The following is a 26,998-nucleotide window of genomic DNA, read 5'->3' as shown; positions in this document are numbered from 1 at the left end:
GAAGATGATGTCTAGGCTCTTCTTTTGATCATGGTTTTCAGGTAGTCCCAAAATTTTTACATTGTCTCTCCTGAATCTATTTTCCAGGTCAGTTGATTTTCCAATAAGATATTTCACATTATCTTCCATTTTTCCAATCTTCTCGCTATGTTCTGTGATATCTGTCTTTCTCATAAAGTCCTTAGCGTCCATCTGTGCCATTCTAGTTTTGAAAGAACTATTTTCTTCAGTGAGCTTTTGAATCTCCTTTTCCATTTGGCTAATTCTGCTTTTGAAAGCATTCTTCTCCTCATTGGCTTTTTGAACCTCTTTTGCCAATTGAGTTAGGCTAGTTTTCAAGGTGTTAATTTCTTCAACATTTTTTTGGTTCTCCTTTAGCAGGGAGCTGATCTGCTTTTCATGCTTTTCTTTCATCCCTCTCATTTCTCTTCCCAGTTTTTCCTCCACCTCTCTAACTTGATTTTCAAAATTCTTTTTGAGCTCTTCCATGGCCTGAGCCCATTGGGTGGGCTGGGACACAGAAGCCTTGATTTCTGTATCTTTGCCTGATGGTAAGCATTGTTCTTCCTCATCAGAAAGGAAGGGAGGAAATGTCTGGTCTCCAAGAAAGTATCTTTCAGTAGTTTTATTTCTTTTCCCTTTTCTGGGCATTCTCCCCAGCCAGTGACTTGTCCTCTGAATATTCTCCTCACTCCCTCCTCGCCTGCTGGTCCTCCCAGCCAGCGTTTGGGGACTGAGATTCAAATGCTGCTTCCCGCCTTAGGGCTTTTGGCTGGGGCAGGGCTGTTATTCAGTGTGAGAATTAAGTTCAGGTGGTCAGGTCAGGGCAGGGCAGCCTCTCAGGCTCTGTTCCCTCAGAGGGTTTATGTACAGACCTTCCACAATGGATCCAGGCTCCCGCCCGCTTGGGGAGCCCCTGTCTGCAGCCGCCTCTCAGCTTCTACCTCCCGGGGGGACCCGAGCCATGGGGGCACCCCACTCCCCTCTTGACCCGCCAAAGAGACTCTCTCACCGACCCCCGTTACCTGTGGGTGGAGGGACTTGTGCGGCTGCTGGAGATCCCGTCCCTGAAGCCTGCTTGGATCTGTACCTCTCAGAGCCGCGGCCGCCGTAGGTCTGGGCTGGGTTCCGCATCTGCAGCGCAACAGACCTTTTGCGAGAGGTTTGCAGGTCCCTCTGTGGGTGGAGGGACCCGCGAGGCTGCTGGAGATCCTGTCTCCGTAGCCTGCTTGGATCTTTTCCTCTCGGTGTCGCGGCCGCTGCAGGGCTGCACTCAGCTCCCAGTCCCGGAGCCCAGTCCGCAGCGGGAAGGACCCCCCGCGAGAGGTTTGCAGGTCTCTCTGGAACAGAAATCTCCCTCGCTCCAATATTCCCTGGCCTCTGGGTGCAGAATTCACCGTGAGTTGGTCCCCTCAAGCCGTTCTGTGGGTTGTGGGTTCGGAGCTATGTGTATGTGAGTCTTTCTACTCCGCCATCTTCAGTCAAATAACTTTTGATCATCTTTTAACAGGAACTTGATCCCTCAATTGATATTCATTTTAAACTTTTTGCTAATTTATTTATTTTTTGCTTTCTGTTTTGTCCAGACCTGTGAATTTATCACTGTAGAGACTTCACAGTGTTGAGAAACCCCCCAAAAATGCTGATTGACTACCTAAATCTAATTTATATTGTTAGAAAACTGCTTAGGGGCATAGCAAGGTTGAGTTACTTGTTTATGACCACCCAACTACTGTATTTTGGACACAGAACTTGGACCCACATCTTCCTGACTTTAGGGTTGACCTCTATCCATTATTTTATCCAGTAATTTTAAACCAGCTAAGAGGCAATAATGACACCACTTTTAGCTACTAGCAGGATTGTAGATGTAATGTCTACATATTCCCACCGAACTAGTCAAGTGAGTAAAGAAAATAAAATCCACAAATGTTCATTTTTTCAGTTTCGCTTTTCAACCAGTTGTTATATGGTCATGAGTCCAGTTTCCTCCAAAATGAAAGTGAGTATCACCTAGAGGGCAATGGACAGGTGCATGGTGGGTGAGTAAAAGCTGCAGCACATTACAAAGTGGAAATTATAAGGGACAAGTAAAAACAAAGATGTTAGCAAAGAAATGTATGTGTGAAAAAGAATACTGATCACGTGGCAAGAGCCAGGAATAATTATTGGACAGCCTATATATTCCACTGATGTCCTCAAAATATCAAAAGAAAGTAAAGAAGGCCCCAGCAAATTGAGTGGCAAAATTATAGAGGTTCTGAGGAAGAGCCGCACAGGATGACCATTGGAGTGTCTTGGTCTCATGTAGGCACATAAAGCCATCAGTTGCCTGAGAAAATTGAGAAGCTGGTCAATGGATCTTTAACAACAAGAAATAGCTTCTTGTGGTTTGGGGTAAATCATTTCCTAGATATTGGTACCTGTCTCTATTTACCTTACAGTGTGAAGATAACTGTCAAAAGATTACAAATAGCCTTGAGTTCTCAATGAGAGGAGATGTAAAAATCAAATAACATATTGAGTGGGAAATAATTCACCCTTAGATTTGGGAGTCTGCCCATTTTTATTTAAAACAATTTTAGAATGTCACCTTCATTTCTGCTATGCATTTTAACTTCACACATTTCTACACTTGATCTGTGAATTTCCTTTGTTCCTCCCTCCCCGTTTTTAAAGCTCTGCTGGTATAAGTATAACTTATTTAATTCGGGGCTGTCACCACTAACTTGTAGGATTTCTGTGATGTGTGCAGAAGAGAACTGTCTAAACCATGCGATTTTCCTTGAATTAATGTCTTAGTTTAAGCTGTCATCACTTGGGAAATTTATAACTACAGTACAGCAGTCTGAGAAAGACAGATTCAAACACAAATAGAATGTTCTGCTGCTGTTCTATCTAGTCATAACACATTTTATAGCACTGAGGAGTGGAGACTCAAGTTTCATGGCATCACCTACTTTACAGCAGATGTTATTTGGAACAATTAACTGGTATTTAAACACATTTGGAGGCTAAAGGTCATAGTTACTCTTTTAATTTGAACTATTTGATTGATTGCGTTATTAGATGAAATAGAATTTAAATGAGTTTACTCCTCTCTGATCTGAGGTATGAATGATCAGAAGACATGTTCCATTTTCTGAAGTATTCTGAAACTTCTTTCAGCCCTGAAGAGGTCATTTTTTTAATATTTGCTTTTCTGTTCGGTTGGAAACATGTGGCAAAGCAGAGAAGTAACTAGGATGGAACAATTGGCGCTTAACTCAGGGTGCTGACTTTAAGGGGTCCTGAATTTTGAGGGTACAGACACTACCCAACAGAGCCAAGGAAGTAAGAATAATTCATTAAATACAAAGTTACTACATGTTGGACTGAGGCGATTCCCACTATTCTTGGGACAAGACTTTCTCAGCAATAGCCTCATGCCAATGTCCCAGAGTTTCTGTTTACCACCGTGGAACAGTATTCTACTCTTGCCTCCTCTGACTCAACTGAGGGTTGCTTTATGCAACTTGCTTTTCCCTTAAACCAGACTAAAGAGTAAGAAGACTTGGGATTAACCTCATCAGATTTGCATAATCTTTAGTGAAATCTTGTCAAAAACCTGTCAGTTTTCAAAAAATATTTTTATTGTGTATATAGGGAGTGAAGAGTATAGTAGTGACATGGATAATCCACTAATGCAAAAATCATTTTACTCAGTACTGAGAACACATTGGGATGCTATGTTTCTATAAAATTTATTTCAGTAATTTGGTTTTCATAAGCTGGTATGAGGATCAGTCCATAGAATTTAGAGTGGAAAGCAACCATCGAGTCTACCATAGGCAATAGGTGACAATATACAGCCTTGTCATACTCCTTTTCTGATCCCAAACCAATCAGTTCTTCCATGTTCAGTTCCAACTGTTGCTTATTGGCCTGCATACAGGCTCCTCAAGAGACAAGTAAGATGACCTGATGTTCCCATCTCTTTGAAAACTGGCCACATTTTGTTGTGATCCACACACAATCAAAGGCTTTAGTGCAGTCAATAAAGCAGAAGTAGATTTTTATTTTTCTAGAACTCCCTTGCTTTCTCTATAATCCAGCAAATATTGGCAATTTGGTCTCTAGTTCCTCTGCCTCTTTGAAAACCAGCCTACTCTTTTGGTAATTCTTGTTCATTTACTGCTGAAGCCAAGTTTGCAGAATTGTAAGCATAACTATCCTGGTGTGTGAAATGAATGCAATTGTTTGGTAATTTGAATATTCTTTGGCACTGCCTTCTTTAGGATTGGGACATAAACTGCTCTTTTCCTATCCAGTGGCCACTGTTGAGTTTTCTAGATTTGTTGGCATATTGAGTAAAGCAGTTAAACAGCATCATCTTTTCAGGTTTTAAATAGCTTAGCTGGAATTCCATCACCTCCACTAGCCTTATTGTTAGCAATGATTCCTAACGCCCACTTGACTTCACTCTCCATTATGTCTGGCTCTAGGTCAGTAAACACTCAATATTGGTGATATTAAGATTTTTCTTGTATAGTTCTTTTGTGTATTCTTTACAACTCTTCTTAATTTCTTCTGCTAAGTCCACACTATTTTAGCCTTTTATCATGTGCATTTCTGCATGAGATGTTCCCTTAATATCTCTAATTTTCTTCAAGAGATCTCTTGTATTTCCCATTCTGTTGTTTTCTTCTATTTCTGTACATTGCTCATTTAAGAAAACCTTATTATCTCTCCTTGTTTTTCTCCGGAATTCTGCATTCATTTGGGTGTATCTTTCCCTTTCTCTTTTACCTTTTGCTGTCCTTCTTTCCTCAGCTATTTGTAAAGCCTCATCAGACAGCCATTTTGCTTTCTTCCTTGCAAGGTTGTTAGGAGGAGCAAATGATATAACCTGGAAAATATAATCTAAATGCTAGTTATTATTTGCTAGCAGTATAACCTTGGACAAGTCATTCCCCCACTCACTTTGTTCATTTATAAAATGAGAGAGGTTAAACTGTATTATCTTTGAATCACAGGATAAATTTGGGTCCCAGCTCTGCTACTTACTACTTGTATAACCATAAGTCATTTTGCTGTAGGCCTCAGTTTTTTCATCTGTAAAATGAAGTAATTGGATTAGATTCAATTCAAGAAGGATTAGCATTCCTTCATTTTCCAAATATACGGTCCTATTATACTTCCAATTCTAACATTCTGTGGTTCTATATTTATTTAGTTCTTTTTTTGCTGACGGCTTTCCAAATAGAATATTTTAATGATTCTTCAAGAACTTCACAAGGGTCAGGTATTTTCTCAATTAAATGATGAGGAGACTCACTCTCAGACTGTACTTTCTAACCTGTAACCTGAAACTTCCTGTGAATTACACAGGTTCTGAATTTGATAGAATTATTTCTTAATGCTTATTTGTGTTAGTAATATTGATTTGGTTCCTTGGCTATTATGTTTTTGTCATCACTGAGTAGAGAGAGAGAGTTTTATATTCTCCTTAATGTATAATGTTTTAAATAGATGATCTGGGTCAGTGAGAGAATTATCCTAATAGGATATCTTTAGCTCCTCTTAATTCAAATATTGTTTGAGAAATCTATAGGATGAGATCTATGAAATTGATAATCCTAGGTTATTAGACTGGATTATCTGTGGATATTCTTGTGTTTATAATTTTATTTGCTGTCCTTATTACTATGCTTGTATGTATGACCCTTTATGAGAGTGGTTTTGTTTTAGAAAAGTTCATATACAGTTAAGATACTGTAAAGACAAATTAATTTGATGGATACTCTTCCATGTTAGGGAAATATAGAGGAAACAGCAAGGTAGTGGTAAGTGGATGAGGCTGCAGATTGGACACATGGTAATTCCAGCAGAGGTATGGAGGTGATTGTGGTAGAGTCAGTGGAGTACTGGACTTGACATCAGTCAGACCTGAATTAAAATCTTGTCTCTGGCAGTTACTTGATACTTGTCAAGTTGTTTAACCTCTCTTGGTCTTACTTTTCTAGTCTGTAAGATAGGTATACAATGCCTATAGTACCTACCTAATAAAGTTATTGTGAAGATCAAGTAAAATAATTTATATAAAGGGTCTTCTAAACTTTAATGTGCTCGGTACATATTAAGTATTATTATTATTAGTAAGAAAATATTACTAATGAGAGACAATGTGGCATAGTGAATAGAGACCTGGTCTAGGGGTCAGGAGAAATTGTGTTCAAGACCTACCCTCATGCTGTTTCTCTGAACCTTTATATGTAATGTCACTTCTCCATGTTCTAAGAATGTAATCTGTAGATAAGTTATTAGAGGCAACAAAGTACCTTTCACAACTGTGGATTCTTAATCAAACAAGAAGTTTTGATGATAGATAGTTTTGATGACATAAATTATAATATAAAGGAAGCAAAACCTAGTAGACAGAGTAAATCAGCAAGACCAGAATGCAAGTTTTGTTTCTAATACATACTAGCTGTGTGACTCTGGGCAAATCACCTAACTCTCTATTCCTGAGGCAACTCTCTAAGATCATAAGTCACATAATGATTGCTGATCTTTATTCACAGAGGGAGTTTCCTTACCGGAAGTATGTGTATCATTGAAATCACAAATCTGAACCAAAAATTATAATCATAATCTTATGTTTTTGAGATAGCTAGATGGTATGTTTCAGTGGTGGGTGTCAAACTCAGAAAGAAAAATTTTTATCAGCCACATATTGATGTAGAAGATTACAAATTAACATTATTTATGTTGTCTTCTATTTTATTTATTTTATTAAACATTTCCCAGTCAAATTTTAATCTGGTTCCTATGGCACTCAAGCATTTTCCAGGCTCCTTGAGGTTCTCTGGTTGAGAGTTTGACACCTCAGGTATGGTGGTTAGACTGAAGAACTTAAAGTCAAGAAGACCTGATTTCAAATCCTATCTCAGATGCTTAGTAGCTGTGTAACAATGGGTAAGTCACTTAATATCGCAGCCTCAGCTTCCTCATCTGTAAAATGGAGATAACAGGAGCACCTGCCCCAAAGAGTTGTTATAACATTCAAATGTAAACAGCTTTGCAAATGTCAATTATTATCATTAATATTATTCTTATTGTTCAGGAACAAAGTCAAAGCAGCTCGGAAAAGAAGAAAAACTATTAAATGGGAAAATATTTGAATCAAAAAGCTTTTATGAAAATGTGACGCTTAATATATATATGTGTGTGTATATGTATGTGTGTGTATATATATGTGTGTATATATATATAGAGAGAGAGTTAACATGCATCCATACATATGTATATATACGTACATATAACCAAGAACTATTCTTGAAAAGATAAATGGTAAAAGAATGTGACCACTTAACACACTAACTCTCTAAAAAGAATTGTAATAGCACTATTAGACCCATATTTCAGAGTAGAAAAACTCCCAAATATGGCCTGAACCAGATTAAAATATAATTGGAAAGTGTTTAACAAAATAAATGAAAATATAGTGCAACATAGTTAATGCTAATTTATGGGTTTATAAGTCAATATGTGGCCCACATGAATCTGGTTCTATCTGAGTTTGACAACACTGCTCCAGAGAGAACAAGGACAGAAGAATGGGATAGTATGAAAATACGTCTAGCCTCTCATTTCATTGTAGCAAAGAGCTGGAAATTGTCATAGTGTCTGTCAAATGAAGAATGACTGATATATGTTATGATGTGGGAAGAGTATTCTTGTGCAGGAATAGTTGATGAGAGGGATGGGTTTAGAGAAACCTAAAACTTACACAGTGTGAAATGGGCAGAACTAGGAGAACCACTTATCTAATTATAACAGTTCTGTAAAGGCAAAAACAGCTCTGGAAAACTTAAGAATGCCGCTTAATACTGTGACCAAGGATTTGTGATAAATAATGCTGATCACCTCCAGCTAGAGAGGAGATGAACTCAAGATACAGAATAAGACGTACTATTTAAAAAAGAAAAATATGGCCAATGTGTAAATTGGCTTTTCTTGACTACATGTATTTGCTGTAAGAGTCCTCCCCCATAGACAGGGTTATATATTCTTGTTGTCAGAATTTTGAAAAAGGATTTTAACTTCTTTTATAAGAATAAAACTGTTGAGTTTCTCCCATTCATTTGAATTCTTCTATGCAACATGACCAATGTGAAAATGTGTTTAATAAGTATGTATGTGTAGAACCCATATAAGATTGTACGCCATCTTGGGGAAGAAGGGAAGATGGAGGGAAGAGGGAGGGGGAGAAAATCTAAGGCTTGTAGAAGTGATTGTAGTAAACTGAAAACAAATAAGTTAATACAAAAATAAATAAAAAAGAATAGAATCATTGAAAATAAAGTACAGACCAAAAGATGGGTGGGTCAAATAAGTTAACCCTTCATCTTTCATTGTTTTCTGTTTATTAGCTTCCCTAAATATTCACATTGTTCCTATTGACCTGTGATTGAGCAAGTCAGCATGGAAAATGTTACTTTCACATAATTACCCTATAAAATTACTTTAATCAAATCCACATTGGAACTGATATTGTTTTTAAAATTGATTCAAAATGAGCTAAATATATTTCAGTGACTGATACACACATTTTTTTTTGTGCTTCCACCAGTTGACAAATTGTTTCTTGCAGGCTTTGTTTTTTTTATGGGCAATTTATTGAACTCTTGACATATTACATAATCCCCAGTGAACTGTCAAGTTTTAAATGATTTATAGTTGGCTATTTAAAAAACAGAAGGCAGTTTGCCTATTTTTTGTTTTACTTCAGCTCTTGTCTGTCGAAGCTGTACTTACCATTGCGGGTAACAACCTCAACAAGTCAACTTTCTTGCATGAAGAATGGTGATGCTATCAATAGAACTCTCATAATGATATATATATACATATATATATGTATATATATATATATACATATATATGCATATGTATATAGTATAGCTTTACGGAAGGAAATTCAAATTTTATAATTTGATATGAGGAGTAAGACAGTATTCCTGTTCTATTCTATATTATATTTTTCGAGCGTAACCCAGGTTTTAAACCTGGAACATTTGCATATTGGTAGAGAAAGTGATGACTCAATATTGCAAGCCTGGGTGAGGAGTTAAGTTGATGTGAGAGCTTTGGAGAGGAAGAAATTGTTCTTCATTCGTGCCTTAAGGGAGAATATATATAGTTCCTGACTCATTTCACAAGATTCTTTGGAAGGCAGACATGTAGGGGTAAGCTAGTTTCTCAATATGTCTCTGATTTCTACCTTGCTTCCCTACAGACTTTGGAGTATTTTTCCAGGGATGAGATAGGGGTCTCTGTCTCTCTCTCCCTGTCTGTCTCTCTCTGTCCCTCTCTGTCTCTGTCTCTGTCTCCCTCTCTCTCTCTCTCTCCCTCTCTCTCCGTCTCTCTCTCTCTGTCTGTGTCTCTGTCTCTCTGTCTCTGTCTCTCTCTCTCTGTCTCTGGAGTTGAGATATATCATTCCCAGTGGAAAAGTTCATTCACTCTGTATTTTCTGGTATATTCTAAACTGTGTAACTTCTCCAATTTCTGTTTGCTTTCTGCTTGGATGAATTGGTTTAGTTATGATTCACTATGTGTTAATAGTATTTAGTAGGTCAGAATAAAGTCTGTGGACATAAGCCTCTTCCCATTTAAGGGATAGTGATCAGGAAAACAGCTTAAACTTTAATTAAAAAACAGAACAAAACAAAGATGATAAAAAAAACTTCCCCTGGACCAGCAATACTTAGGAAGGCAGACAAATAATTCTAGTCTGTTATGCTTTTCTTTCAGAAGAGAACAGCATGGCTACACATGTGGACCTTTCTCTTGGAGAGAGGTGAGCAAGATTGCATAGACACTTATTAGTGCCTCTCCAGGAGCTCCATTTAGATAACCCTTATGGATATATATTACCCATGTCAGCAACACGTGTACCTTACAAAGCAATTTATATAATAGAACAGTGCAATGTTGTCATTTAAGATATCCCCTTAGGTTTGTGGAGTTTGTTGAAAGTTCTCTGCTAGCTTATTGCTTAAATGATTCGGATTAGAAGACCTAGAGAATTCAACTAGCAAGATTACAGAAGAAACCAAAATGCTTGAAATGTTAGAGCGTTTTTAACTTAATAAATCAAGAAGAGTGTTAAAGCTGAAATTGGGCATTTATTTTTCCATGGAATTAGAAGACCTAGGCTTCTTAAGATATAATCAACAGGTTACAGTCTCAAAGCAATAGGCAGTAGGGAAAATGAAAAAAAAATCATTTGAAGCTTTGTTTAGAAGCATTAGTCTTCATTAAATTGAATGCCTTCCCATTCATTTTACAATGATGGACATTTTTTTTATTGAAATAGAAGAGGAGAAAACCAAGGGAACCTAGAGATGAGAGAGAGAGAGAGGTCAGACATCTAGATATTGTTGATGGATTTGACAACAGAGAAAAGAAAGGATGGATTTTGTATGTCCCTCCCAAAATGAATTTCTATGTAATTTGAATATTAAACTTCATAATTGGGAGATGAAGTGATAAATATGAGCAGGAGAAAATTTGTATACCGAAACATATTGCCAGGAGAAAATTTGTATACTGAAACACATTGCCACATTATCAGAGGCGCAGCTCTGAAGCAAGAAAAAAAATCAAATCTACCTAGTTCTTAGTATAGTGAGCAATGCATTTGGTATTCATAGGCTAAAAAGGAAATGTCTTCAGGCCTGGAGAAGAGCCTCTCAGAGACTAGAACATGGCAAACCATTTCATGGTTCAGCTTGTCCCCTGGACAATAAATAAATTTTGGTAACTAAGCCATAATGAGTAAATCTGACACCATGAAATATACCTGAGTAGGACACAAAGATTTTGGTGGGGTAGGGAATCATTTAGACATTATTAGGCCTCTGCAAATGGGAAAAGGGGCTGAACTCCCAAGGAATGAATACTGGAATGTAGTTACCAAGGAAGAATGGGGAGGAGAAATAGAAGTGGCTACGTGATAACCAATTATTTTTGCTAAATGCTAAGTCCATCTGCTTTACCTGCTAACGGAAGAAGGGGTGTGTTAATGCCCTCTACATTTTGGAACCCTAGAGCAAAGTTCTTCTTTTCCTGCCCTAGTTAGCACTCTATCTACAGTTCTGGTCACTTTCATTGTCTTTTTCACCTGCTGCTTCCCATTGCACTGACATTTTCCAGAGGTAGTTGCAACATTGAATCAAATGCTCTCTCTGTTGTACAGAATTCTTTCTTTTCTTCTCCAATCTGATGTGGAAAGCAGAATCAAAATGCTAGGGTTAGGTGGTTGTGACAAGTATGACTCTTTACTAACTTAAGATAGACACCCCAGGACAGTCATAGGGATATGGATAGGGACTTGACCTGTGATTTAATTGGTAAAGACAACTCCCAGAAACCAGTGCAGCCAAAGTTACAAGGAAAGCAGGTAAAAAGGGGAAAATACAGCAGGTTTCTCAGATAAAGTCCTCATTTCTCAAATATAAAGGGAACTGAGCCAGGTCTATTTTTAAATTTTATTTAACTAAGGATTTTATAGACCTTTTTTGTTGTTTTTCATTTGTGTCCAGCTCTTCATGACCCCATTTAAGGTTTCCTTGGCAGAAATACTGGAGTGGTTTGTTATTTCTTAAAGGTCTCCAGCTCATTTTGCAGGTGAGGAAGTGAGACAAGCAGGTTTAAGTGACTTGCCCAGGGTTACATAAATAAGTGTGTGACATGGGATTTGAACTCAGGTCTTTCTGACTCTAGTCCTGGCACTCTATCCACTGTACCACCTGACTTCATCCCAAATCTATAAAAATAAAAGCCATTTCTCAAATGGTAAATATTCAAAGGATATTAACGGGCAGTTTTCAGAAGAAATCAAAGCTATCAATACTCATGTGAAAAAATAGTATAAATCATAATCCTTAGGGAAATGCAAATGAAAATTACTCTGAGGTACCACCTCATACGTATTAGATTTGCTAACATGACAGAATTTTAGAGGATATGTGGAAAAATTGGGACACTAACGCACTATTGGTGGAGCTGTGAAGTGGTACAATCATTCTGGAGAACAATTTGGAACTATGCCCAAAGGACAATAAAACTTTATATACCCTTTGATGCAGTAATGCCTGTACCAAGTTTATATCTTGAAGTGATCAAAGGAAAAGGAAAAGGATCTACATATGTAAAAATATTTATAGCAACTCTATTTTAGTGGCAAATAATTGGAAATTGTGGTGATGCCCCTCAGTTGGGAAATGACTGAACAAGTTATGGTACATAATTTTGATGGAGTACTATTGTAAGTGATGACGAGGGTGATGGTTTCACAAAATTCTTGGAAGCTTTATACGAACTGGTACAAAGTAAAGAGAACAAAACTAGAGGGACATTGTACATGGTAACAGCAATGTTACAATGATGATCAACTGTGAAAGTCAACACACATCACCCAAGATAATTCCAAAGAACCCATGATAAAAAATTCTGTCCACTTTCAGAGAGAAAATTGATGAACTTTTAATGCAGATTGAAGCATATTGTTTCTCACTTCTAAAATTTTTCTTGCTTTATTTTTTTTTGCAACATTGCTAATGTGCAAATATGTTTTTCCTGACTTCACATATGTAATGGGTATCATTTTGCTTACCTTCTCAGTGGGTGGTGGAGGGACTGGAGGGAGATAATTTGGAACTCAAAATTTTAAAAAATGAAAGTTAAAAAATAAAATGCAATAAAAAAGAGAAAAAAAAGAGAAAACTCCCAGACATGGGACTTAGTGCAAGTCAGCAATTTTACTGTAGCCTACAGTTACTGGTGATATTGAGAGACTAAATGACTTGCTCAGGGTCACATGACATGTGTTTCAGGCGGGACTTTAGCCTAGATATTCCTGGTTCTAAGACCAGCTCACTTCACTTTAGGTTGAATTTTATTTTTCATCAATAGCCTAGGAATTCAGACTCCTGACTCTGAATCTGTAAGTTACTGAATCATTTGCAATTTGGAATAAAATATTAGCTAACATTTATATGGAACTTACTATGAGCCAGATACTGTGCTGGGTGATTTACAGTTATTATTTCATTTGCTCCTCACGTCAACTCTAGAAGGTAGGTGCTATTGTTATCCTTATTTTACAAATGGGGAGATGGAAGCAAACAGAGGTTATAAATGACTTGCTCAGGTCACTCAACTAATAAGTGTCTTAAGCTAGATTTGAACTCAGATTTTTCGGATTCCAGTCCTATTGCTTTATCCATTGTACCACCTACCTGCCTCATAATATTTGTAGTTGTTCTTGTCATTATTATTTTAGAATTAATAACAATAAGAATAATAAGTAAAATTGATTTAGCACTTTTGTGTTTGCAAAGCTCTTTTCTTTGATTACCTTAATTGATCCTCAAAATTACCCTGGGAGGTGGGTACTATTATCACCCCCATTTTAAGGATAAGGAAACAGAGTGAGAGATTTAGTGTCTTGTCCAAGGTCGTACAACTATTGAGTTTCTAGAGCTAGATCTGAATTCAGATCTTCTTGATTCCCAAGTCCAATGCTCTATGGCTGGCCTCATCCATCCCGCTACCCAACCTTTGAAGAGTCACTTTATTTAGAAACTGCTTTATAGGAAATATGGACACCATTAAATATAGAATTTATCTGCATGTCACCATTTCTGTGTTCTTAAACTTGGGACTAGACAGTGTTGGACTTTTGTGACATTTATGTTTCTAATCAAATCTATTGCAGTCTTCTTAGTGTTGAAGACAAGAATATGCTCTATGGAAATAAATTGCAGCTAGAAATTTCATCCAGCAATTAGCTTTTTCCAGTGTTATTTTCTGATGGTAGGAGCTGTGTAGTCAGCCAGCCTGGCTTGCAACAGCAATTTTCAAGTATGATGAAGTCAATTATAGGATTGGTATAAAATATTATAGAAGCAAAGGTCTGTAGCTCCGGTATGGAAGTTGGGAAATGTTTATCCCATTTTGTTATTTTTTTGTGTTCAGCTACCTTTTCCCTCATCACTTCTGGGTCTCTAGATCCAGTTCAGTTACTTTTATAGTCTAGGCCAAAACAGCCACTAGTGTTTACTCAGTCCCATTTATCATTGAGTTACAAGTATCTATGTGACTAAGAAAGGGTTTGAAAAGAGTCAATTACAAGGATAAATGCCCTACTTTTCCTGGTCCAGAGAGAGCAGTTTCCCCTTCATTAACAATGATGGATCTAGCATCATAAATTCTATCCTATATAAATATATATATGTATATATATCTTTAAGGTCACAGAGATTGACAGTGTAACACAGTGGATCATAGGTTGACTTGGAGTTATCAAAACTTGACTTCAAGTTTTGTTTCTGATACATGCTAGCTGTGTGCCCTTGGGCAAATAATTTAACCTCTAAGTGTTTTTTAGATACCTCCTTGAGAATATAAGCTACATGTAAGTTGCCCATAAAGATCAGCATAGTTTTTCACAGTAGAAGTTCCCCACACCAATGAAATCACAGGTCTAGACTGAAAGAAAAAAAAATTAACATAGGGCATATAAATGTATACCAACTCATGCAAATAGAAAAACTAGTCAAAATGAATATGTTCCAATCTCACAAAAAATTTTCAGAAGAGCAGTTAAAAAATTAAATATGAATATCAAAGAAATGAAGACAGAAATTAGAATTCTTTAAGAAAATCACTGTTTGACAGGAGACTAGGGAGTTTAGAAAAAAAAGACAGAGATTCTCTATACCAGTAGATTTTCTGAAAAAGAAAATGGCAGAATAAGAATAAAAATGTAGAGAATGAAGGAAAAATTATGGAGTGGGAAAAAGATGGGAGTTCTACAAAATAAGGATGCCAGTCCTGAGAGAGTCTAAGGATTATAGACTCTGAAAAAAGCATCACGATTAAAGAAAACTTAAATACTCTACTTTGAGAAATTGCCCAGATATATTGAAAGCAGATGGCGATTGACTGACCAAGAGAATTCTCAGAACATCGCAAGAAAGAAACTCAGTTTAAATCACTAAAAATCATCATAGTAAAACTTCAGAACTATACCATTAAAGAACACATTGTGTAGACAGCAAGAACAATTCTTGATAATTCCTAGGAGAATCATCATGAATAACACTGTATTGTTTTGTTTTCATAAGAGTTCAAAAGGAAATTGAAATATTATATTCCAAGGACCTAAATAGGAAGGGAATGTCTCATGTGGGAATGACTTGATTCCACATCAGTGTGATCTTCTAGCAAAGATAGCTGTGCTGTAGAGGGGGTGCTTCTTTAAGTAACAATTGCACTACAACCAGGGGTGGGGAGCCTGCGACCTTGAGGCCACGTGCGCCTTCTAGGTCCTTTTGTGTGGTCTTTTGCCTGAGTCCAAATTTTATAGAACAAATCCTTTTATTAAGGGGATTTGTTCTGTGAAGTTTGGATTCAGTCAAAGGACCACACTTGAGGACCTCACATGTGGCCTCAAAGCTGCAGGTTCGCCATCCATGCTGGGATTACACCACCCTTCAAACTCAAAAATTCTATGTGATTAGATGATTCTTCTGAATGATAAAATATAAACCATAACAAAGTAGGATATATTGTACTCAGTTTCTATCTTACCTGCTCTATGACACTCTTTTCCTCTTTAACTCCAACCATCACTGAGCTGTTTTTAATTTCTGAATTGCTTGAAATCTATGGTACAATTTTACCCTTTACTTTGACTATCAAATAGTTTTCTTAAATTCCTTCATGGGCTTATGTTGCTTTCCCACAGTATTATAAGGAGGCAGCCTATGCAAAAGATAGAATCTTAGACTTGGATTTTGAAGACCTAAATTTAAATACCACTTCTGATATAATAGCTTCATGACCATTAGCAAGCCACTTTACCTCTCTAAAACCTTAGTTTTCTTATTTATAAAATGGGTATAGTTATACTTTATAATACCTTCCTTCTAGGGTTTTTGTGAGGTTTACATGTGATAATTTATGTAATACGTTCTACAAATTTTAAAGTTCTGTAAAATATTATTGCTGTCTTCAAATCATACAAATATAGTCTTGATACCTAAATCAAGGAATGCCAAAACAGAGAAATAAAACTATGAATATTCCCAATGAATATCATTGCAGAAACATTAATGATAGCACCTACATGGTGTTTTAGGTTTTGCAAAGCACTTTGGATATATTATCTCATTTGATCCTCAGTCATATTGTGAGGTAGATGCTGTTTTCCCCTCATTTTCCAGATGAAATTGAGACTGAAAGGTTAAGTAACATATCCAGAATCACATATCTAGCCAGTATCTGAGGCAGGATTGGAACTCAGGTCTTCTTGACCCCAAGTTCAGTGCTCTTTTCTCTGTGTGCATAGCTGCCTATTATTACACAAAATATTACCAAAGACGCTGCCACAACATATTTAAACAATTATACACTATGACCAAGTTAAAGATTGAAAAGGAGGAGGCCTGGCAACACCAAATCTCAGTTTGTACTATAAATCAGTAAGGAGGTCAGTCAGTGGAACACAATAGACAGGTATGTAGCATATAGGTTTACAATATACAGAAACTAACATAGTAGCATAACGTTCAGTAAAAAAACAAAGCCCTTGATTACTGGATTAAGGACTCCCTATTTGACAAAAATATCTGGGAAAACTGGAAAGCACGCAGTTGGAAATTAGATCTAAACTGACAACTCACATGATCTATCCTAATAAGCTTCAATTGAGTATGTGGTCTAGATGTAAAAGGCCATATCATGAATGAAAGAAAGAAACAGAGAAGGAGAAATTTTCACATCTATGGTTAGGGAGAAAGTTCATGACCAAAAATGTATAGTATCTACATTCCGTGGAAAGCATGGTCACTTTTAGGGAATATGTGGGAAAAGGCACACATCTACAGCATAAATATAGCAAGAGGAAAGAAATAAATGTTGTCCTGATGTCAGAAAAACTTCCTAATATCTAGTACTATTCCAAAATTAAATGGGCTTCCTTGGGAGATGGTAGCCTCCCTCTCATTGGAAGTCCTTCAAATAGCAACTGGATGACCTCTTATCGGGTATGATCTAGTAGGAATGCCTTTTTCTGTATATGCTGGACTAGACAGCCGTTGAAATCTCTTCTACCTTTGAAAGGCTATGATTCTAGGACATGTATGTGTTAAGGCAATAAATTACATACTAGGAATGAAAAGTAGCTATGGCAAAGTTTCTGCCTTCATGGAGATTTTGTGGATCAGGAGAGATAAATTACATGTTTTAGGGGTAGATTGGATTCCACTGTGTGAATTTATTGTTTGAATATGCTTGTTTATTTCAAGGAAGGGTTGCTTTTTTAATTTGAGAAGGAGAGTAGAAGTGATAGTGATGCCTAGAAGAGGAAGAAAAATAGGTCCTTGTTGCATCTTTTTAAAGAGTGGAGCAGGGGGAGAACCAGAAGGAGGTTCAGAAGGAAGCAAAGATGAGTGGGTCAGCTTGATATTAACTTTGGCATATTCTTTTAAAAATAAAAAAGTAAAAGCTGTGCATAGTAGAGGTTCATGTTTTCATGTATAATCTTCTTTTTTGTTCCATGTATATGGAAATGCTCATATTGGTTGATGGTTATCAAGTTGAGAATTGAAAAAAATAATTAAACTTTTACAAAATAAATAGATAAGATTATTGCTTGAGATTATTTTATAGCATCAGTTGTCATGGAGAAACCCCAAATAATAGTGCTTTCACCATGTTCATTTTTGAAAATGTAAAGGAAAAATAAAATAAATCCCTTGCTCTCTGATTATTTGGGGGGGGAGGAAGAATTCAGTGTTTTCATGATCCTTCATGTCCTTCAGTCAATGATGAATTTCTGAAAATAGAGGCTGAAAATGTGAACCAAATAATTCAAATTGAGGATTATATTTCTAAATAGACCATTATTTTCATATTTTTTTTCCTAACTGGCAACCAAGGTGGAAGATTCACCAATGACTGGAAATATGAATGACACTGATGGAGTTTAGAAATTCAAAGCAGAGTAGGAGAGTCAAATCCTCTGGTTTTTCTAGTATTGTCTTTTTCTTTTCCTTCCTTCTGCTCCTCCCCCTATGAATATCAAGTTGTCACGTAGTAGAGGGAGAAAGAAAAAAAACAAAGTCAGGATAGTTCAGAAATGACTTTTATGCAAAGCACAATTTGCAGACAGTTTTCAAAAATATACCACAAGTAGATGGCTGCTATAAATTAAAGAAAAAAAAAACTAGGTATAAGGGACTAATTATCAACATCAAAATCAGGAGCTCATTTTACCTAGCTATTTCTTGGAAAAAACTCTTCTATTCTTAATGTAAAGAAGAAACTGTCCACCTGCGGAATTTTCACCATCAGAAATATGAATCTCATATGATGCTGTAAGAAGGAAAATGAGAAAAAACTGCTGGTAAAACTGGAAAACAATACTGCAGAAACTAGATATAAACCAACATCTTACATCATCTATCAAGATAAGCTAAAGATAGTTACGTGTTTTAAACATTTAAGCATAAGCAAATTAGGAGGGCAAGGGATAGTTTACCTGTCAGGTCTATATAGAAGTGAAGAATTTATTACCAAACAATAGATAGAGACCATTACTAGATATAAAATAGACAATTTTGATTATATTAAATTAAAAAAAAGGTTTTGCACAAACAGAACCAATGCAACCAAGATTAGAAGGAAAGCAGAAAGCTGGAAAATAATTTTTACAGCAAATATCTTTGATAAAGGCCTCATTTTTCAAACCTATTGATAACTGAGTGAAATGTATAAGAATACAAGCCTTTCCCCAATTGATAAATGGTCAGAGTATATGAATAAATAGTTTTCAGTTAAAGATATCAAATCTATCTCTAGTCATATGAAAAAATGCTCTAAATTACTATTGGTCAGAGAAATGCAAATTAAAACAACTCTGAGGTACCACCTCACATTTATCAAATTTACTAATATGACAGAAGAGGAAAATAATAAGTGTTGGAAGGAACATGGAAAACTTGGGGACACTAATTAATGCGGTGTTGGTAGAGTTGTCAAGTGATCCAGCCATTCTGGAGAACAATTTGGAACAATGCCTAAAGGTCTATAAAACTGTGCATACCCTTTGATCCAACAATACCACTATACTAGGTCTGTATCCTAAAGAGATAACAAGTAAGGGGGAGAAGAACCTATTTTTACAAAAAAATATTTCTAGAAGTTCTTTTTGTGGTGGTAAAGTATTGAAAATTGAGGGGAGGCCCATCAATTGAGGAATGGCCACAATGCCATAACATATGAATAATCATATTGCAATGGAATATTACTGTGCAATAGAAAATGATGAGCAGGAGGATTTTAGAAAAAAATCTGAATGGACTTACATGAACTGAGGCAAAGTAAAATGAACGGAACCAGGACATCATTATACATTATAGCAGCAATACTCTCTGATTATCAGCTGTAAATGACTTAGCTTTTTTAAGCAATACCATGGTCCAAGACAGTTCCAAAGGGTTTATGATGAAAAATGCTCTCTCTCTCCAGGGAAAGAACTGATGGAGTCTGAATGCAGATCAAAGCATACTATTTTTTACTTTCTGGTTTTTGTTTTTTTGGGGGGGAGGAGGGTATTTTTTTCCTTTGAGTTTGTGTCTTCTTTCACAATGTGACTAATATGGTAATATGTTTTGCATGATTGAGCATGTATAATCTATGTCAAATTGCTTACTGTTTCAGGGAAGGGGGAGATGAATGAGGGAGAGAGAAAATTTGGATCTCAAAAAAATGTTTTTAAACTGAATATTAAAAATTGTCTTTACAAGTAATTGGAGGAAAATAAAATCTTATTTTAAAAACAGAATGAAAGTGAGAACTTTCTGTAAACTGGTGTATATGGGACACTAAATAAAAATACAGTTTTTTCCCCATTAAGCGTGGTGAAAATCAAAAGGATATAAATGGGAACAAATGAGTTCTATGCTTAGTAACTGCTTTCTAGACAAAGGTCTTCAGATTATCTTTCAGAAAAGCCAGTTTCTAAAATAGGTATAGGGTTAGGATGCATTTAATCCCTAAAACATCTTCAAGTCACTGCACACTCTTTTGGAAAATAATGAAATAGGCTTGTATGTTTTTTAACTAAACAGTTAACACACTGCAGTTTTCCATTGTAAGCAGCTCTAGAGATGAATAAAATCCCTGATTTCATTTTCTAATGAGGCATACAACTGGTTCTTGCTTTCCTTTTTCAGCAGTAGATTCTGTAATTTAGAGACAGTGAAACTGCTGCCTTTTTAAAAATCCAGACCTGTGCATTTATATTAGCACAATATTTAGAAAGTTGTTTTCAAAATCTGACAGGAAGAGAACTGAATATAAAATATAAAGATAAAATTAGTGGGAAAACTATCATATTCCAATTAATATAAGATTCAGAGGACTTTAAAATTGATATATATTTATTTACTTTGTGTAATTTAAATTCCAGGATTATTGCTCAAAAGGACAATAATTACTGATCAAACACCATATGACTATTGACACCAAGACTGTTGTGCGTCAGGGCTGGAAAAAATATAGCATTATCACTTTATTGCTAGAAGATGCCTCACAGGTTATCTCTTTCAATTCCTTCATCTTATGGTTGAGGAGACTGAGGCCCAGAAAGGTTATGGGATTTGCCCAAGGATATATAGAGGTAGATAAGTGGCAGAGTTAAGAGAAAGAATAATACTTTTAAAAATTCTCAAATAAATTCTGTTCTCAGTAGAACTTGTGGTCAGTTTTTCTCACTTTTCAATTAGTTTTAAATTGCAAATAAATTCAAAAGAGGTAAATGTAATAGGTTTGGAAGGATGTCTGATTTTCCTTTTGTATTTGCATCCAGCACTTAGTAGGCAGTTAATAAATAGTTTTTCACTTGTTCCTTTCCTCAGCAGAGTAGATCCTAAACCGTCAATGACTTAGTAAATAAGTCCTAGGACATTGCTTGAGGCACACAAACTTTATGTGACTTGCCCAGAGTTATGCAGGTAATAAATGCCAGAAGTGGAATTCCAACCCACTTTTCTTGACTCCAAGTTCAGTACTTTTCACTGCTCAGTCCTGCTTCCTCCAAAACCCTTTGTTATCTGATTTGAGCTAATAAATTAATATCCTTCACAATAAAACTAGAAACCCCTTCCAGTTAGTGAATTCACTAACTACATTTCACTGGTTGCCATTAACTAAAGTTAGATGAATGAGAAGTTTTTTTAACTAATTTATTTTTGGTTTACCGCATACAGTTCCACAAGCTTTTGAGTTTTAAATTTTCTCCCCCTCCCTCCCTCCCTGCTCCTCAAGACAACATGCAATCTAATATAAACTCTGCATATACATTCATATCAAACATTTTCACATTAATCAAATAAAGCAGAATTATAACCAATGGAATGAACCACAAGAATGAAGAAACAAAGCAGAGACAGAGACAGCAAATTGTTTGCTTCCATCTGCATTCAGACTCCATAGCTTTCTCTGGATGCGTATGGCATTTTCCATGATGAGACTTTTGGAATTGTCTTAGATCCTTGCATTGCTGAGAAGAGTCATGTTTGTGCAAGTCAGTCAGCACACAATGTGGCTGTAACTGTGTGCATTGTTGTCCTGGTTCTGTGCCCCTCACTCAGCATCAATTCATAGAAGTCTTTCCAGGTTTTTCTGAAGTCTGCCTGTTCCTCATTTCTTAGCACAATAGTTTTCCATTACAATGAATGGGAGATTTTTGCTGTTTGGTGAGAGAGCCTGCGTAGACAGTGTTCTCCTTATAAAGAACCCTCATAGTGATCCTCACAATGAGTGCTGTTGTTTATACAGGGCTAACAACTGTATAATGTTTGGTTAGTTTAGTTTGTTGTTGTTGTTAAGCTGACTTACATGCCATGATTAATTGGATAACACACATCAGCTATTAAAATACCAGATTTAGTTTAGCCTTTAGTTCTTTTTCGTGTGTGTGTGTGTGTGTGTTCTGCTCCTCAAGTGTGGAAAGCTCTTTCAGGAAGTAGTCTGTGTAACCATGGTGCCCCCAAAGTTAGTGCACTATGTATGTATTCTATTGAAATAGTTTATTTACTGGAAATATATATTGAGAAGAGAACTGATACTCAGATGGAATGTAGTTCAGCCTCTTCACCTTAAAGATGAGAAACTGAGTGCCAGAGCTGAAGTGGTTTGCCCAAGTTTTGTGGAAATAGGAAATGGGGAAGATAGGATTTGAACCCATGACCTCTGCTAACAAACGCAACAATCTTCAACTACATTGGGAGGCTCACATAAAATAATATATTGTTATTTTTTTACGTTGCTTTGTGCTTTTCAAGTGTTAGAATAAAAAAATCATTCTTTGCCTTTGAAGGATCAGTGCCAAGTGGCGCACTGCTATTACAAGGATGGGCAAAAGAGCTGGTGAGGAGGGGGTGTTAACATTTGCGAAAGTGAAAGCAAACGCCGCTTGGAGTTAGATACCAGACCTTGGAGTAGGTTCAAAAGTTGCAAGTGGTGGGAGGCTCCTCCCCAGGGGCCATGGAGGCGGGGAAAAGGTAGCGAAGACCCTACAGCAAACTAAGGTTTGTGCCACGTGGAGGCTTGGAAAGCATAGGCGAGAGGGTCAAGTTCTCCGCCGGGGGGGACGAGTCTGCGGAAGAGCGAGAACTTAGTTCGAGCTCCGGCGGGCGTCCCTGTTAGCCCGGAACTCGCCATCCCGGTCCTACAGGAAGGCGATCGTCAAGGGGAAGGTGACCATCCTGAGAAGGCTCTAATCCCGAAGAAGTAGCAGACCCACCAGGCGGCGATCAGAGGTAAACGTGCTGTCTTTTTAATTATCTTTCAAGGGCCCCAAACCCCAGTTACCTTTCTCTTTGCCATGATAAGTTACCAACCCACTGGCAAAATATTATATGTACTTGAGGCTAATCTCGGTACCCTCCCTACAAGCCCCAAAGATTCCCCAGAAGGACCTGCCCCAACGGGCATGGTCACACTAGGTGGCCCACAGTGTGAGACTCTGATCTCAGAAGAAGGTAATGCGGGTAAGCTGCAGCCTGACTAACTGCGACCAGGCTACTAGTACACGCTGATGAGCTACAACTTGGCCAGCAGCGGAGTAGTAGGACCCTTGTGATTCGGCCGCTTGTGATATGGGCGTTTGTGATCTGGTCGCTTGTGCTATGGGCACATGTGATGTGGACCCTTTTGTTATGGGAAGCTGAGACATAGAGGGCTATGTGCTGGTCCTTGGTAACCTAGAAGGCTGGAATATAGCCAACTGTGATGCGCCCAGTTGTGGTATAGCCCCCTGTGGAGAAAAGGGCTTCCTGCCCGCCACTGTGACTTTGGTGCCAAATATGGAGGCTAGCGCTGGGAGCAACAATGCGGGGGCGTTATCATGGAAAGGCCTGAGCCGATAGTTATGCATGTGTTGAATTCTGGACAGGCAGAGGGGCCCATACTCGAACCTGATCAGATGGCGTGGACTGTGATGGAGCCTTGGCAGATGGTGGTACCTGTGCTGGCACCCGAGCAGCTTGATGGGCTTGTGCTGGAGCCCAGATACGTGGAAGTGTTGATGCTGCAACCACAGCAGATGGAGGGACTTGTGCTACAACCTGGGCACAGGCAGGTACTTATGCTAAGGTCCGAACAGTTGCAGGGGCTTGAGCTGCAACCTGGGCAGCAGGAGGGGCTTCTGCAGCAGCCCCAGCAGATGCAGGGGCTTATGCTGCAACCTGGGCAGCAGGAGGGGCTTGTGCAGCAGCCTGAGCAGATGCACGGACTTATGCTGCAACGTGAGCAGCAGGAGGGGCTTGTGCAGCAGCCCCAGCAGATGCAGGGGCTTATGCTGCAACGTGAGCAGCAGGAGGGGCTTGTGCAGCAGCCCCAACAGATGCAGGGGCTTATGCTGCAACCTGGGCAGCAGGAGGGGCTTGTGCAGCAGCCCCAACAGATGCAGGGGCTTATGCTGCAACGTGAGCAGCAGGAGGGGCTTGTGCAGCAGCCCCAGCAGATGCAGGGGCCTGTGCTACAGTTAGATTTTCCACGGCGGCAAAGGGCCCCGATAAAGATCCCAAGGCATAAGAGAAAGGGATCCCTGGTGCATCTGACCAAGAAATTCATGAAGTTCTTCAGATCAGCCCCTCATGAGCTCCTGGACCTCAATTTTGTGGCAGCTAAGCTACGTGTGGAGAAGCGACGTTTGTATGACATCGTCAATGTGCTAGATGGTACTGGCCTCGTGGAAAAGAGGGACAACAACCTTTTGCAGTGGAAAGGGCCTGACCCAAACATGTGGTGAACGCACAAAATGAAGACCCAGTCGGCAGAATTGGAGACCAGTGACAAGTTCCCCGATGAACCGATCTCAGACGCAACAGAAAACCTAGCCAACATCACTGATAACCCTGAGAACCAACAACCAGCCTATGTGAATCTACAAGACATCCAGTCTGTCCAGTCCTCCAATGGGCAGTTTTTCCTTTTGATCCAGGCCCCAGAAGAAACTCAACTGGAAGTGCCAGCCCCAGGCACTAACCCTGCATATGTCCACTAAAGAGTGAGAATGGCCCTATTGAGACCTCCTGCTGTGAAGGGGGAGAAATTGAAAATGTTAATTAAAGAAAATATTTGAAAGTGAGATCCCTTCCAAGGTCTACCCCTATCAATCCCGAATCTTCCATCTAGTTGGATTTAAGTGAACAATTTCTTGATTCGTTTTGAACAGTTTAGACAGTTCAGAATAGTTTGGAGTTGCATTTGTTACATTGACTTGAACTTTGCATATGCTCAGACTCATGTTTCCAGTTTTGAGAATAAGGACAAAACAAGACATCATTTCCACAAGGAGTTCGTCATCATCATCCAGCCAAGAAGAAGTTTATGGACTTACTTATGTGAGGAACAGTTTAGTCTTTAAAACATTCATCAGAATGAACCCTTATTGATTTTGTTTATTGACTTAAGTAAAGATTTCCTTTTAAAACAACTTCATTAAGAACATCACATTCTAGATGCATAGGTTCTCAAAATGTCAGGTACCACCCTTTGGGGGGTGGTAATAGTTTGAAATGATGCGAATTTTAAAAAACAAAAACAAATAACCCAAAACCCCCAAAATAACAGAAAACAAAATTGAAGGGTTAAGGAAAATAGATTTCTAGGGGGCTGCTGAGTAATTTTTTTTAAAGGGGGCAGTAGGTCAAATATGCTTGGGAACCTCTATATCTAGAGAAAAGTTTACTTTTACTGCTAAAACAAATTGAAAAACTTAGTAGCTAATTGATTTCTACTTTTGAAGTAAATTACATTTTGCATCAACCTAGTAGATTTTACATTTAGAAGTGTTTCATAATTTATTTACAGTTCATGGAAATGTGAGCATTCTTTAGCTATTTGCTGTTTAGATAATGGATCAGAAATATGAAAAGGTCTTCACATTTTCTTCTTCTACAGCAAAAAATTATATGCATAAAAAGTTAAAGACAAAAGGGTTATGTTATAGATATGTTAGGAAATGTATAGTATAACAAAATATATATCTCAGGTAAAAATATTCCACTTCCCCCTTCCCAAAATACTCATGTAAAGACTTCTTAAAATGATCAAGACAGATGCCATTACTCTTGAGGGAACACAGGTCATATCTTTGTTTAATTCAATCTTATAAGTTTGTCATGTTTGGGGGAAAATACCCCACTTTCAATATGGTATCCCTCAAGTCTTTATGTAGTTAAAGGCTTAAGGCTTGGGACATCCTGCATACAGTGAGAAGCAAAATACTTCAGTATCCATCCATGGCTTCACCTCTAAGAAATGGTGGAGCTGAGATCAAACCTAAGTGTTCTGGCGCAAAGTCAGATGTTCGGTCTATGCTATCTATCTCACTGACCCCTATAATGTTGGGGATCCTTGGACAACCAAGAAGGAAAAATAATACAAAAAATCCTTAGAAGTGACTCAGTAATATCTCCAGTTCTCAAGTACTGCCTCTGCATACTGTTTCTTCTTTTTGTCATGTAAGTGGTCACAATGATTTTTGTTTATTTTCTTCTTGTGATTTAAAATGCAAAATGATTAGAAAACGATAATATTAAAGTGAGATTTTAGATTGTGATGTAAACTTACTTTAAAGTGCAGCTCTGCTTCTCCTGGAATTGTATGTTTCTATATAATTTAAGGGCAAAATAGATAGCTAGTTTTCTTACTCATAAAGGTCTAAGTAAGTTGTGGTCATTCCTGTAGCTGACCCAAAATGAACCAAAAAGCAACATCTGATATATGTACGTGATGATGTATTATATGATACATGAAATATATGTAATCTGGAACACTGAATGTTTATACAATGCAAGAAAAATATTTGCTCAGTTTACTGAAAAATAAAAAGCATGTTGCCCAATCCTCAGCACAGTGTCTACCACGTAGTAGGCACTTAATAAAAGTTTATTTGTAGTAAGCACTTAATAAAAGTTTGTTGATTAATTGAATGAGCATTGCACAGATCAAAAAATTTCCATGTGGGTTTAACAAAAATCTTCATCTTTCAAATAATTGTATATTTGTTGCATAATCACAGGCAAAGGGTACTACTACCTTAGGCTGGTTAAAAATTTCAGGGGAGTGGGTAAAGGTTTCATGCTTGGATTGTGGGGCTCTGGCATATGGAAGACAGGTGGCTGGAATTCTTTTTTTGTCTTCCTTTGGTACTGATGAAGGGGTTCTCAGAATGTTTCAGTGCATATGGTTCAGCTAATCCTACAACTGCTTAATGGACGCCAGGCTGAAATGTCAAAAGCATGCCTCCTTAACAACAAATTAAAAAAAAAAAAACAACAGCAGCAAAAAATAACAATAACTGTTAACTGAGAAGTCAAGAGAACAATTCCTGGTATACCTAGAAATTCTTAATTCTAGTTAACAAAAAGAT

General features: G+C 37.5%; 1 protein-coding gene and 1 pseudogene across 1 annotated transcript; both read left to right on the top strand.

The window, feature by feature from the left end:
* LOC140515475 (WD repeat-containing protein 82 pseudogene) overlaps positions 1-26,998 on the top strand; it is a 445,535-nt pseudogene that overhangs the window by 144,926 nt on the left and 273,611 nt on the right.
* Positions 512-26,535, top strand: LOC140515477 (uncharacterized). Its single transcript, XM_072626190.1, has 2 exons — positions 512-22,877; positions 23,513-26,535. Exon 2 carries the CDS (start codon positions 23,543-23,545, stop codon positions 24,368-24,370), a length of 828 nt encoding a protein of 275 aa, XP_072482291.1. The 5' UTR covers positions 512-22,877; positions 23,513-23,542; the 3' UTR covers positions 24,371-26,535.

This window comes from Notamacropus eugenii, chromosome X (genome assembly GCF_028372415.1).
Source record: "Notamacropus eugenii isolate mMacEug1 chromosome X, mMacEug1.pri_v2, whole genome shotgun sequence".
Classification (NCBI taxonomy): Eukaryota; Metazoa; Chordata; class Mammalia; order Diprotodontia; family Macropodidae; genus Notamacropus; species Notamacropus eugenii.
Note: the sequence above shows the minus strand (reverse complement) of the source record. Positions and strands in the feature narration are given on the sequence as shown.